Source organism: Talpa europaea, assembly GCF_964194135.1.
Source record: "Talpa europaea genome assembly, chromosome: 14".
NCBI lineage: Eukaryota > Metazoa > Chordata > Mammalia > Eulipotyphla > Talpidae > Talpa > Talpa europaea.
The window spans coordinates 85712193-85727588 of record NC_140082.1 but is presented as its reverse complement, the minus strand read 5'-3'; the positions used below and the strand labels follow the sequence as shown (position 1 = coordinate 85727588).

The window sequence follows — 15396 nt, the reverse complement described above, 5'->3', positions numbered from 1 at the left end:
ATGGATTGATTTTAAAAATATTTCTAAAGGCACTAGTGTCTGACTGGGAAAGAGTTTTAGGCCTTTTGAATGTGATGTTTAAATGTGGCTCAATTATTGTGAAACACTTTCTGGGATTGCTTAACTATGCCTGAGAGAGGTGAATATTATGGCAAATGAGGTGCCATCCTTCCAATATTGGTATAAGTGATTTTGTTAAAGACTTTACTAATAGCATTATGATGAAGAAAATAAAAAATATGTGGTTTCCTAATTTTTCTTAATAATTTTATGTCAACCTCTCTCTGTACTTGAAAATATTTGGCCATTTAAAAAAACATTAAATTCTCACTTAGCCAGTAAATAGACATTAAGAAACAGTAACCATTTAGCATACAGTTAAAAACCCTAATCCTAGAAGAACTTTGAGATTGGGAGAAGAGAAATAGGTAACAATTAGGAAAATCTCTAGCTTTACCTAATGGAGAAATTGCTATATTATATCATCTACTTTTCTCTATATCATTCATGATAAACAAAAGCAAAACAAAATAGTAAAAAAGAAACCTTAAAAGATAGAAAATCATAGGAAAGTATTATGAAATAGTAAATAAAAGAAAGTTGATAAAGCATGCCACATTATTAGACTGGAAGAAATCAATAGCATCGTAGTCTACACTGACTGAAAAAGTACTTCAAAAATTCTATGCTTACTAATGTAAAAAAATGTTTTGTTTTGTTTTGTTTTGTTTTTTTTTGCATAGAACTGAGGTATAGGCCAGAGGTGCAGGGAAAAGAGTGGTGAATGGGTTGAGAGGATTCACCAGAGACAGAGTGGTGAGCGGAACAGGTAGATCTACTGAAATACACTGCTGAGGGCAGCAGCAGGCGAGACGGGAGAGGTCTGCTGCTCCATGTGGGTCAGCTCCTGGCCAGAGATTGAATGAACTCAGGCTGTTTGTAGATCTTTGCGCTGGTAGCGCTGAGGTTTAACCCCTAGGCCACGAGGGTGATCCAAAGAATGTGATTTTATTTGCATAGCAACTGAGAAAAGAAATACAAAATGTGCACAAGAAGAAAACTTTAAAATGGTAAAAGTTTTTAGTAATAGGCACAACAGAACTGCTTTGGAAAGGAAGATTAGGTATTTACGAGGTAGTAATTTGCTGCTTCTAAGGTGTTATGTTGCAAGAGTGACGTTTTCAAGCACTTAGTTGCTGACAGCTAATAACCACAATTATTCTATCTCATCTTCTCAACTACCTGTGAGTTCAAAAAGAAAGTGAGGCTTAAGTTTTGAAGTAATGTGTCCAAAATTTCACTCCTGGCTCATGTTACACCTCTCCTGTGTTCTGTTCTTATTAGTCTTACTAATTAGCTGGAGGTAGGGCCATGTCTTATTTGCATCCCTGTCGCAGCTACCATCATAGAGAGATTCTTGGCTTCAAGAGGTCTCACTCATTCTGTCTTCTAAGGAAGAGCCACAAATTCTGAGGCTAATAAAACTGGATGGGTCAGCATATACCTTGTCTGAAGCAGGCAGTGCTAGTGCATTATTTTCTTGTAGCTGACGGCCTTAACATTGGAAGAGTTTTACGATTTGTAAAGAGGCTTTCAAAATTGGAAGGTTTTATCCCAAATGTTTGGATTTTTAAACACTGACAGCTAATTTAAAAAGTAATCACTCTTTCCAGTTCAAATAAGCCTCACAGGTGGGAAAATTTGACCTGTGGTCTGCCTGGTTGTGGCCTTTATCTGAATGCTGCTATGTTGTCTAAATCCTGGCACACAAAATGGAGGAGCTTGGTGAGGTAAAATGTAGGGAGGGCGGTTGCCTTTCCAGGTGTGTAGCTGCTGTGTCTGTGTATTCCAGAACAGGATGGGCCAACTCATGCTGTATCTTCAACTCATGCTACTACCGGTTCTAAAGCTGTACTAATGTGTGTGTTATCCTGTCTGAGAGTGTTTCTATAAACCCTAGTGCATTGATAGTGCATCCTTGGTCCAATCTCCTTACGTCAATGAGTAAGAATTTAAGATTGCTCCCCTACCACTGTGTCAAGCAGCCATTAAGTCCTGTTTGTCTTCCAATCAGGTATTTCTGGTCACTGTGTGGAATTTTGAGCTGTACATGATCCCCTTGGCATTATTGCTGCTCTTCATCTACAATTTCCTCAGACCCACAAAAGGGAAGGTCGGCAGCATCCAGGACAGTCAGGTGAGCCAAGATTCCATTCGTGCTAACACTTGACTAGAAAAAATGGTGTTAACAGTAAACCGCCACCACCACATCATGCTCCATTTCACATGGGACTCAGGGAGCAGCCGGCGCTGGTAGTACCAATAAGCAGATCTGTTATCGGAGAGGTCTGGCAGCTGCCTGCTGTGGTGTCTCATACTCTGGGACTCAGGCCCATTCTCAGCAAAGAGCTCTCTGGTCCTTGGTCATCATGTCCATGCTGGAGGCCCAAGTCTGCGTCCCCACCTGGTTCTATGCCAGCTTCCTGGGAATCGCAACCTCAGCCAATAGAGATGGACTTTCCTGGCCCCCAGAGCCCATCATGGCCCCAGGACCCCCAGGAGGATATCCACCCCTTGGGATATTTGCCTCTGGCCTGAAGGTTTAGTGGACTCTTTAGGCCTCGCCAGCTCCCAGCCATCCGGACCTGGTTGGCCTGGGTCTCTGTATTGTTGAGTGCCCACATTTTCCTTGTCATTCACAAGCTCCCCTTGAGTTGAAGGAAGCCCCTGCAAGCCTCTTCTTAAAGACATTCCCCGCATCTTTTTTTCTGACTGTCTCCACCATGCTCACACCACAGCCCAAAGCATCCTTTCCTGATCTGGGTGGACAGGAGCTTGCATTTTTTGGTTTGCTTGATGGGCTCATCTTGGCATTCCAGATTCAAGAACCAGGCTTTTAGAGCAAAAATCTAGAAACTGAGCATCCTTTCGAAAAAGATGACCACCTTCACATCAAGAAGCTCGCTGCCCTGCCTCTACCCATTATTTGGAAAATGCTGTCATTATTTAAAAAAAAATCAATGTTAAGGATGTTTCTGATTTCATTTGGGTTAAAAGGGGAAGTGGAGAAATTCTGACATTTGCTTGTTAGTGCAGGATAGACATGGGCACAGACCCATAGTGAGGGCTCATTATACAGCACAGGCTTAAGGAGTTAGTTTTGCAGGGGTACAGATGAGGGGAGTTTTTACAGAAAAATGTCTGTAGCAAGAAAAGCTGTCAACTAACACTTTTACAATTTTTAATCATTATCTCTCTTTCTAGCTCTATATGTGATGTGTGTGTGTGTTTCTAGTGTATGATAGATGCATGTGGTCTGGTGTATGCCTTCATGTGTAGGTTATCTCTTCCTCTCTCTCTCTCTCTCTCTCTCATATATACACACACACCCCACACACACACATCTGTATGTAAGCTTATGTGTATATGCATGTAATTTGTGTGTGTGTCTAAAACATTTTTAATTTACCAGACATTCACCAATTTGTTGCTTAGTTTAATCTTGATAGCAGAGCCATGAGGAGCTACCATTTTCGTTTCATGCTGGATGAATTAAGGCTCAGAGTGGCAAAGCCATTTACCAGAAGACACACCGCAAACCAGTGCTGGGACAGTGTCTCGGGCTGAAGACCGGTGGCCCTGGTGATAGTACCTTTGTCCAGAGCAAGTGTTCATCACATTAGTGTTCATCACATTCATGTTTATCCATTTGCTTTTGTGCACTATATCCACTGCCGATGGTGAATAAGTTGGTTTTCCAGCATCATGTGTGTCAGACAAATTGCTCGCTGCAGCTCCTGGGAATTCTGGGAGGCAATGAGGTGCCAGCCCTGGAGAAATTCCTTGATGACTACTCATGGGCTTTATGGAGTATAGTAGACAACCCTCTGGATACTTCTGTCGGTCCCTTTTAGAAGCACACTATTGACAATGCTTTTTCCTATTAGAACAAAGACATCTAAGTAGCCTGCCTGACTTTTGCAAGGTTAAGCAGAAAGGTATTAAAGCTAAGAAGAGTTCCTGGTTTTCTAATGCCCAGTACTTATTCTGAGCTGATGAACCCATTGGATTGTGCACCAATGTGTGTTCGCTTTAAATCTTGCAGGGGTATAATTGACATTTACCTTTTAGATAGCCAAGATCTCCAAACTCACCTGCACCAGCCTTTTCTCAGTACAGCTGGTGCTGCAGCCCCTGAACCAAGCTAAATGCCCTTTAGCCCAGATCAGAGCCTTGAATTCCCTTCCTGCACCTGCCCCTCCCAACCCCGAAGCCCAAGAAAAACAATAACACCTTATAGAAACCAGTCACCTATGCTGAGATTGCGTGTGTTTGCACTAAAGCATTTTCTGTTGTCTGATGTGTCAGCAATGACCCCAAAGGGGAAAATCATCCAGAGAAGAGCCAGCCCAGCACCGAGAGCCCGGTGCTCTCAGCCTTAACACAGCGGTTGGCTCATTTGTCAGAGTAAGAACAAAACTGTTTACCGAGCATACAACTCAGCAACGCATTTTTAAAGCCAGATGCCTTCAAAGGGCACTTACCTAATAGCTTTATGTCTCGTGAATAATTTTATGTAAATTATATGTAGTGTTTATCGTCCTGGCCACGTGTCCCTGAACTTTCAGAGCCATCGTTTTTCAAGAGGCGATATTGTATTTAAAAGAGATGAGTGCTCGCTGGATGCAGCAAAACTTTTAAAAGGTGGATGAGCTTCATTTGCATTTGGTCATTTCAGTGGCTGTTTTGTTAACACACGTGGGTTTTCCTTTCAGGAGAGCACAGACGTGGATGACGAGGATGATGAGGATGACAAGGTGAGTGTGTTCCAAGGGGTCCCCCACTCACTCCCTCAGGTCTGCCGCAGGAGCCATGGGGTCCCCCACTAACTCCCTCAGGGACAATACGGGAGGGGACATGGGTGTTCGCCTCAGGGAGCTTTCTTTCATGCCGAGTCTGGTTTTATTTATTTATTTTTTGCACAATAGACTAGCCAGCATAGTAATATTTTTGCAACGTAGAAAGGCTCTATCCATTCAAAGATTTTTAAAATGAGGATGAAAAGGAGCGCAAGAGAAGGAATTATTGAAATGCTGTGAAGAGCGCCCCTGTAGGAAGCCTGTCATCTGAGGCAAGCCCAGATGAACCTGCCCCTTGGTAGATGAAAGGGAACGTGGGAAGTCAAAAGTAAATCAAGTGAAATGGCTGTGCCTTTAGGTTCCCGTCTGCGCTCGGTGGGGTGGTCACCCACTTCAGAGCCTGTCACTTCCCCAGCTGTTGCTGGCAGCGTTTTCAGCTATATGTCTGTGTACATCTGTCCTTTTGCTTCTCCTGGGAGACTCTCTCAAATCTGCTGCTTTTGTTGTCATTATACTTTCAGACAAACCTTCTGGAATAAAATGGAAAAAAAAAATGCCATGAGATGCTACTGGCTTCATGGATGTCCTGTCACCCCTAGAACCCCGGGGGTGTCTGGGGCTGGTGATGGGGGTGCACAGAGGCTTGGGGAGGAGGGTGGGAAGAGACAGGTAAAAGGCGAAGTTTAAGAGTAAGTCGCTAATAAAAAACCCCAGGAAATAGAAATGAATCCAAAAGCACTGGCTCCCTGACAGAAATAGCCTTATCATGAATCGGCTGCATAGATTTGAAGGAAGTTGGGGAGATTACAAAGTCATTCATATTTGTTGTGCTGAGATGATCATTGACAGCAAAGTGAAGTATAATATTTCGAGAGGGGATTGATGCTTTTGGGAAAAAAGATCACGCAGAGTCAACTTTCTTCTTAATGAATTGATGTACAGGGCCTCTGAGTAATCGGACTCCTAGAAGGTAAAACTAGAGCCAAGCAAATTACATGAAGTATGCTTTGTCAAAGGAGACCCATGTATGAGGGAAATGATTTCAAACCTCTACTCAGCAAAATACCGAATTTTCTTAACCAAGACTTGGAAATGTTAGTGCATGACCTTGGGGCACCCAGGGGCCCCAAGCTGTTAAAGGGGTACATGCTGTAAAAGGGGTCTGCCACACAAAGGCAAATGAAGTAGACTCTTAATGTGGAACATTTTTTTTTTAAAGATTTATTTATTTATTTATACAAGCACTGGGTACAGTCAGAAGTGCAGGAGGGTGAGAGAATTCACCAGAGCCAGAGCGGGGAGCAGAACAGGCAGAAAGACTGAAGTACACTGCTGAGGGGAGCAGCAGGTGGCAGGAGAGGTCTGCTTGCCGTGAAAGATTTTTTTTAAAGATTTATTTATGCATACAAGAACTGGGGTACAGGCCAGAGGTGCGGGGGTGAGAGGGTTCACCAGAGACAGAGTGGGGAGCAGAACAGGTGGACTGACTGAAATACACTGCTGAGGGGAGCAGCAGGTGAGACAGGAGAGGTCTGCTGTGCCATGTGGGTCACCTTCCTGACTGGGGATCAAACTCATGCTGCAGTGGCTTTGGATAGCTTCATGTGTAGGGTTAGGCCCAAATGTGAAAGATTTTTAATGGAATTAGTGTGCACAGAGGAAGAAGAGAAGAGAAGAAAAGAGAAGAGAAGCGAAGCAAAGAGAAGCGAAAAGAAGAGAAGAAGAGAAGAGAAGAGAAGAGAAGAGAAGAGAAGAGAAGAGAAGAGAAGAGAAGAGAAGAGAAGAGAAGAGAAGAGAAGAGAAGAGAGACTAGTCCTAATAGTAGCTTCCCAGTAACCCCCCATCCCCACCAATTCCCCACCCCTTTGTGGGCAAGTGCTCAGCCAAACAGGATCAGCCCAAAAGCATGCCACAAGTCTAAGGTACCTTATGGCAAGGAATCACAAGGAAAAAGGTAGGTTCCAGAGAGCTGAGATAGGAGAGACTCAGAATTCAAAGTCAAAGTGCATGTAAGTGGATCATGTGAGTGGGGACAAGCAGAATGTATCTCCCCTGCACAGAGTGTTCTTGTATCAGAAGTGAGGAAGCTCCCTGCTGTTTCAATCAACCTGTTTAAACGAAACGTCCCTGGAAGAGGACATCACCTGCATGTTACACGTCACTGTGCCCATGTGTTTTTGACCCACTGGGTGAGGAGAACATCCAGTAAGAAGGTGATGAATGGAACAGTGGGGTCAGGTCATCACAGGCCACAGATTCAGGCCAGGAAGTGTAGACCAGTGGTCATCGGCCTCAAACCTTCTACTGAGATGCCTCCAGGGTGTCTAAAAGCTTGGGGGCCTTGGAGGTAGAATCCTTTGGACTGGGTTCTAGTCCTTTCTGGGCAAGGATGACTGCAGTGGAACCACAGCCCTGCAAATGAATGAGCCTTGGGGCTGTTGCCTTCATTCCAGCATCGCCAGCACCACCTGTTGGCCTGACCTTGCTGTGTTCCTTGCTTCCTCCAGGGCCGTTCCCTTCTTGAGATGCTGTGATTGCAGGATGTTTCATGGGGCCTGTAGTGTCTTCCATGCTTATTGACCTCTTCAAGTTGATATTTCTTTTTTTTTTTTAAGATTTATTTATTCATGTGTGCAAGAACCAGGGTACAGGCCAGATGCGCGGCCAGGTGAGAGGATTCACCAGAGACAGAGCAGGGAACAGAACAGGCAGACTGACAAAATACACTGCTGAAGGGAGCAGCGGGTGAGACAGGAGAGGTTTGCTCCACCATGTGGGATTCTCGCTGGCTGGCCGGGATCGAACCAGCACTGCAGAGGCTGCAGACAGCTTCCCAGTGCTGCACTCAGAACCACCTGCGCCACCAGGGGAGGCTCCTGAAGTTGATATTTCTATGACATCTTCTAGAGGAGCAAGTCTAAAATGAAGAGTTGATATTTATGCCTCTTCTTATTAACAAAACCTTCAATTGCTAGGGGAGACTGAACTTTGCATTCTCCTCCATATCTTTTTATTTTGTAACATTAACTGACAAAATCTTACATGATTTAGTGGTGCAGGTCCTCAACTCTTCAGGTGTATGGGATCACCCCACCCCCAGCAGCAGAGCACCCATAATCCTCCCACACACTCCTTGGGGACTCTCCCACCTTTGTATCCTGCTCGCACCCTCCCCCCTGGTAGCCTCAACTCTACAGTCAGATTTTGAGGGTTTGCTTTGGTTTAGTTTTGTCAGTTTCTTTGTTTCTCTATAGTCTACACAGGAGTGAAGTCATCTGGTATTCTCTTTCTCCTTCAGACTTAGTCACTTAGTATCATCCCCTCCACTGAGTATCATCCCAGCCCTTCCATCCATGTTCTCGCAAATAGATTTGCAAATGAGCGGGATTCTCAACTGGAAGACCCCAGAACACACGTCATCCACATAGAGATCACAGTCCTTTGTTTCTTCTCCATGTAGGGCAGCCTCCACCCACCAGCTGAGCTGGTCACTGACTTGCATGCGCCCTCCCAGGCCATGCTCCCTGCCCCCAGCAGCCCCCTGTCTCCTAGGCCTTGCCAGCAGAGCCCTCTGGCTTCTGTTGCATGTTAGACATGACAGATCACGCTTCTGGGAACTGTAACACACCCAGCGAGAGACGAACTGTTTACAAATGATAAACACACAGTCATTTCCTTCCAAACCAGAAGAGGAACTCCTTCTGCCCAAACTATCCGTCTTGAAAGTGACACTCCGTAATTGCCAGTGCCCCTTCCCACCAAATACCATCGTGGACAGCCGAGGAAGATGAAAGCTCCCAGGGCCCCTTGGCATGGCTTCCCTAGGAGATGGACACGTTCCCATATTCTGCTGTCTCTCATGCAGAGACCAGGACACCGTCTGGGGTCTGTCATACTTCCACTGTCTGCAACAGGGATTGTTGCAAAATGACATCACTGTACCCTCTTGCACCTCCTCATTGACAGTAGCCCATGGCGGGGACCTATATTAGCAACCAGGCTAGCCCCCACAATTTTGCCATCTTTCTTTTGTGGGTTCAGCTTTTTGCATTTTAGGAAACTAAAGGTACAATCTAAACTTCGAAGAGAAGAGATCTTTCTTTTTTATAGCTGATGGGCCATGCAAGAAACTGCTTGTTACAAGTATAGTTCGCTGAGGACTCTGGAACAGTCAGATAATGGCGAAGTTCAGCCAACAGCAATCAGCTGACATTTCCTATTTGTATTAGATTCCATATGTGGAAATCTTCTATGTGGACCTTATTTGTATGGATGGATTACAATGAAAATTGCATTAATTTTCTACACAGTAAAGGTCAGTAATTGCAGCATGAACCAAGAAACTATTGTGTAAAATGCTGTATCTCATACTTAGGAAAGGTCATGCAAAGCAATAATATCTTGTTTTCATTGCAGAAGGTATAAATACTAGCATTAGAGTTTCTTTTTTTTCCCAGTCCGACAATCACTTACATAGACAATTTTAAACATTTGCTATTAGCATCAGGAAGAAGGAATAACACACACATACACACTCCCTTCCTATTGCTGTCATAGCCTGTGTTGTGATGCCTGTGTTGTGGACTGGTTTGCTTTTCACTCAATTATCAGTAGGACGACTTGATGGATTAGTTCTTTCAGGTTTATCAATGAGTTCAAAATTGCCTTCCAGTGTTCAGAGGGCAGAAATCACCCTTTCATATTAGTTGTAGGTTGCAAAAGAGACATGGCTGTTTTCCTTTAAGAAAACGAGAGACATTTAATATATCTTTGCTGGTATGTGGAACATTTTGTAATGAAGGGATGCAAATGAATGTTACATCTATGTCCTTTTTTCACAAACTAGGATGTTGTCATTAAAGTTTTAAGTGCATTTTGAACCATCCATTTTAGTGTTCAAAATGGTATTCAGGGCCTCTCTGGTGGCACAAGAGGTTAAGCACCACACCATGAAGCTATTCGCAGCCTCTGCAGCATGAGTTCAATCCCCAGCCGGCTGGGGAGAAACCCACACGGCGGGGCAGACCTCTCCTGTCTCGCCCGCTGCTCCCCTCAACAGTGTATTTCAGTCAGTCTGCCTGTTTTGTTCCCCACTCTGTCTCTGGTGGATCCTCTCATACCCCGCATCTCTGGCCTGTGCCCCAGCTCTTTATGCATAAATAAATAAATCTTAAAAAAAAGAAAAGCAAAATGGTTTCTGTCCTCCAGATTAGTTAGCCAGTCACCAAGGTCCATAGAAAGTGAATCACATAGAACATGCATTTGTTTAGGGAGAGTCCTTGCTGTAAGTTTACCTGAAGACTCCTTGGGATGGTGGGCGGGTCCACCATGCTTAATTCCCTGGCTTTCCTTGTTCTGAAGAGAGAAGATACTCTGTAGCATATCAACCAGGGGAGACAGTTGTCTTGGGGATGTCTAATAATGAGAGTAGTTTTATTTATCATTCCTTGGTGCCTCCTTCAAAATATCTGAACCAGGGCCTCCTTGGTGATGCAAGGGGTTAAGCACAGCACTTAGAAGCTAGCCAAAGCCTCTGCAGCATGAGTTCGATCCCCAGCTTGCCAGGGAGCTACCCACATGGCACAGCAGACTTCTCCTGTCTCGCCCGCTAATCCCCTCAGCAGTGTGTTTCAGTGAGTCTGCCTGTTCTGCTTCCCACTCTGTCTCTGGTGAATTCTCTCACCCCTGCACCTCTGGCCTGTACCCCAGCTCTTGTATGCATATATAAATAAATCTTTAAAAAACAAAAGCAAATGAATAACCCCCCAAATATCTGAAACACAGCAAATTTGTTTCATTAGCTATTTTTTTAACTATTGACCAAACAGTGGAGCTTTAAGATGGCAATGAATGTTTTTTTTATAAAAACATATTTTTATAAAAACCATATTTTTTATAAAAATAAAAAATCAGAGTATCTTTGAAGTGTTAACAATAGTTGAATATACACATTCATACACATTTTCAGTGCATATATTATCTATATTCAGGGCATATTGTACAGAACCTGCTTATGGGTAATTTTCAGGGAAATAAAGTAAATGGTCATTCTGATTTAACTCCCTTTAATTTGATTTAATATAATTTTTAGTGATGATTTAATTGCTAACATTTCTACCAAGCCATCTTACTTTCAAGACTTTAATATTAAAATGGATGCCAGCCAATTCTTAATTATCAGTGTATGCATGCTTTGAATGAAAAAGGATTGACTTCCCTATTTCCTGTAGTCCTTTCTCTGACACATCAACTTGCTCAAATTTTCTGTTTCAACATCAAATCTCCATTCTTAAAACTGTGTTGGTTTTATTTCCTGTAGAAGTAAGCCAAAAGTGTTACTAATCTGACCTTTCAATGCATTCTTCATCCTGCTTACAATCAGGCTCGCTGATATTCCAAGAATATGTGGATTTTCTTCACAACTTCTCCTGTAAGGATTATACTTGGTATATCACTCCCAAATATTGTGAAACATGATACACCAGACTATCAATTAGATGGATTATTTATCTTCCTATTTAATGTGCACTATCAGGATACAGTTGAGGGCTCTCACTTTATAAACTCTACTGCACCTAGATATTTGATTTCTATTTTCTAAAATACAATGTACTGGCCATTGTAGCTCAATTACCCACCATTTATTGTTTTTCTAAGGATAGTAGTTATCCTTTTTTGTCTTTCTAATGAAATCCCTCTTTCAGTGTGGTTTGCTCTAAGTCCCAATTATTCAATGAGTTTAAAAGATAATAAGTAATGTACAAGATAATTGATAAAAGGTGGGGGCACCACTTTCCCTCAAGGGAATGTAATAATTTAAAGTAATATTAGATAAGACATAATTATTTATTTTTATTGAGGTATAATTCAGGTGTAGAATGTAATGATTTGATATTTTATAGATTGCAAAATTATCACCATAATAAGTCTATTTAATATCCTGCACACACATAATTTACATTTTTTTCCTCCAGTGAGAACTTTTAAGGCATACTCTCAGTATCTTTCAAATATGCAATATATATTATCTATAGTCACTATGCTGTACATTATACTCACATGATTTTGATTTTATAGTTGTAAGTTTGTGCCCTAGTAAATTATTAATTTCATTTATACTACAGTAAATTAAGGCAAGGTCAATTTGAGTAAGAATTAGCTAGATAATTATTTCTAAAATATTAGCATTTATAGAAATTTACAATTTGTAGACTATTTCCATATGCTTTAGTTCATAGTATTCCTGTACCAAGAACCACTGAATGTGATACCATTTTCCCCATCTACAAATGACCAAGTCTAGGCAAAGAGAAATTGAGTAGTTTGTTTAAGATTTTTTTCAACCAAGAGAGTAGCAAACTCAAACCTAGTTCTTACTTAAATCCCCATTGTTATAAAGGAAACATGCCATTCATTTATTGTTCTATTTTTCTGCATTACTCTTGACAATGTTTATGGAGTATTTTCTTTGTAACAGAGCTTCTTTGGGTACAAAGATTTCAGTTACCACCTATGTGTCATTTAGTGAATGTGATACATTCTGAGAAAATTGTTGCCAAGCAATTTCATATTGTACAGACATCTTAGAATGTAATTACACAACCCCACATGGTTCAGCTTGTGCATACATAGGCTGTGGTGTAGCCATTGGGACCACCATGTTTACTGAGTCTGCTGCTGAACAAAAACAAAACACCTTAAGAAATGTATGACTCTATAAACAAGGTGTTCACAATAAATAATCAGAGTGCACTATGATTGCTGCTTTCATCAAAATGTGTCCACTGTGGTGGGCAGGGAGATGAAGTACTTGAGTAAATCAGGACTACGAAAGGTGGTGGGTGATGTGTGAGCAGAGTCTCAGTGTAGTAAGAATTGTTTGTTGCATTGCTTGGTCTCATCCATATTTTATTATAAACCCTTCTTCACCTGGAAGAAAAACTAAAGGACACACAGTTAAATCCCTGGAAGAAAAACTAAAGGACACACAGTTAAATCCCTGGAAGAAAAACTAAAGGACACACAGTTAAATCAGCAACAGTATCTCATGGTGTTCATCTACAATGTTACAGTCAGATGAAACCATCATCCCTATTTGCTTGGAAAGGCCTGGCCTCTTTCAAGCATCTCAGAGAAACATTTAATGAAATTAGTTGTTCCAGCTTTTAAATCGTAAAAAAAAAAAAAAAACTTTTTTCTCAACTCTAAGTTTCTCACTGATGTTCATTCCTTTGATATTTTTAGCCTTCCACTTTAACAAAAAATGATTGCTGTTGCAAATCAAAAAAAAAAAAAGAAGAAGAAGAAAGAAAGGGAGATAGAAAAGGAAGAAGAAAGTGCTGGTAAATTGGTGTCAGTGTATAAGCACTTTATGCAATAATCAGATAGTTAGAGTGTAGAGTGGTTAAAAACCACTTAGAGATGATATTGATTCAGAATCTAAAGTCTGTTTTATATTCACTTCCCAAAGCAAAAGTACTGCTTGAGAAAGAAATATTCTGCTAAAAGTGTCAAGGTGTTTGTTTCCCATTTTAATAGCATGCACCAGGGAGATGACTCTGTGTGTGTGTGTGTGTATGTGTGTGTGTGCATACATACACAACATACCTCATGGAAAGAATTCTAAAGACAGTTCCCAGTGTCTTAAACCAGGATTCCCAAAGAACAATTTTTAATCTCATATGCCAGAAATATTACTTCTTGTTCTTTGTTATGACAGATGCTAAGAAGCTTTTTATTTTCCATGCTACATGCCATTCAATCTATTTCTGACGTTTTTAATTCTTCGAGTTTTCAAATTGCAGGCTTTTAATATTCAGTGGGATGATATAGGCCAACATACTCCCATTTAAAGTCGAAAGTTATATTTTTATGTGTTTACTTTAGAGAGATGAAATTATTGTGATCTTGCAATAGAAATTTTGCACTGATCCCTTTGGGGAATTCTGGGTCTCCTGTGACAAATGCTAGTCATTTTTTAACTATGTCAAAAGAATTTTTTCCTGACATGGTCCGTTTTCAGAACTATCTGGTTTGACTTAGATAATTAATAGAGAAATCAGAGTTTTTCTTTAAATCAGAATTTGTGGGAAAGATTTAAAGTAACATTCTGATTACATAATTAATTCTTAATGTAAATTCATTTTGATGGTGTTAATTCTCTCCCAAGGGCTTGAAGCTAGTTTATTGCCCCTACTGGGCTCTCTCTGGAGTCTTGGGGAAGACAGCAGTCCTTATATAGGGACAATTCACTTTGTGATTAACGTTTTTGTTGTGGGTGTGTTTTTTTAAAGAAATAACAAACACATTATAACAGAGGAACATGCAGCTGCTTAATTCAACTGCTTAAAAAATTAGTCAAAAGACTCGTTTTTTTTTTTACATTTTATAAACAAGTGGACAATGAAAAGATACTGATTTTGTAGTATACATGGCTTAGGTACTCGAGCTGTACTTAGTCATTTTTCTTGCAGTGAGTGCCTCTGTTTCCTAATAGCATATGGAAAAGCTAAGCATCCTGGTGGTGCAAGGGGTTAAGCACAGCTCTGAGAAGCTCACCATAGCCTCTGCAGCACAAGTTCGATCCCCAGCCAGGGAGCTACCCCCATGGTGCAGCAGACCTCTCCTGTCTCGACTGCTGCTCCCCTCAGCAGTGTACTTCAGTCAGTCTGCCTGTTCTGTTCCCTACTCTGTCTCTGGTGAATCCTCTCACCCCTGCACCTCTGGCTTATACCCCAGTTCTTGTATTCATAAATCTTAAAAATGAAAAAGCAAAGTGTGCTCATGAATCTTGAATTCTAGATCTGAAAAGTTACCTATTTTTATGTCTTCTCTTGTATGGCAATATATATTTGCTCATCAAGTAGACCCTAGTTCATGTGAATTTTACTTGTCTCATGTTTTTTCCCCAAGTTTTGTTGTGAGAAGGCAAATCCATTCTTAACTCAAATGGAGGAATCTAAAAATAAGTGTTCAGCCACAATTATCTTGTTTATGTGTTTAATCACACCAGTGACCAGCTCTATTTTTATTATACCATTCCCTCTATAAATTGGAAGCCTCATATGTTAAGTGAAAATGAAAGTACAGGGGATAGCAGCTCGGTCTTTCTGAATGAGTCACTATTATTCTTCTTAAGCAATTTGGCGGTGGCAGCAGATGTAACGTTTTTGCTAAACTGTGTTATCACCACATTCCCTGGTTCAATCTGAAATGTGTAAATAAAGTCAGCGTGATGCAGAGAGAACTGCCAGATGATCTCTCTTGCAGGCCGGGCGACATGAGCAGACTTGTCCACAAGGACCCTTTCCTTAGAAACTTTAATGAACTCCAGTTATCCTTAAACCAGAGAGCAGGTTATCTGTTCTTTGTCTCTTTGTATTCTTGAGAAGGGGTCATTTTTCTGAAGCACCTAAAATATTCCCATCGCTTTACATAGGATCTAATATTTGATTCTCCAAACATTCTAATCAGGGTAAGGCATAAGATCTCTGTTTTCTTTCTTTCTTTTTTTTTTTTTAAGAGATTTATTTATGTA

At 41.3% G+C, this 15396-nt stretch overlaps 1 protein-coding gene across 1 annotated transcript in view; it reads left to right on the top strand.

Moving 5' to 3' along the window:
• MCTP2 (multiple C2 and transmembrane domain containing 2) overlaps positions 1-15396 on the top strand; it is a 159336-nt gene that overhangs the window by 115203 nt on the left and 28737 nt on the right. The window contains exons 17-18 of the mRNA XM_084254074.1: positions 2075-2197; positions 4776-4817. Coding sequence (XP_084110200.1) covers positions 2075-2197; positions 4776-4817 — 165 coding nt within the window. The remainder of the gene's footprint in view (positions 1-2074; positions 2198-4775; positions 4818-15396) is intronic.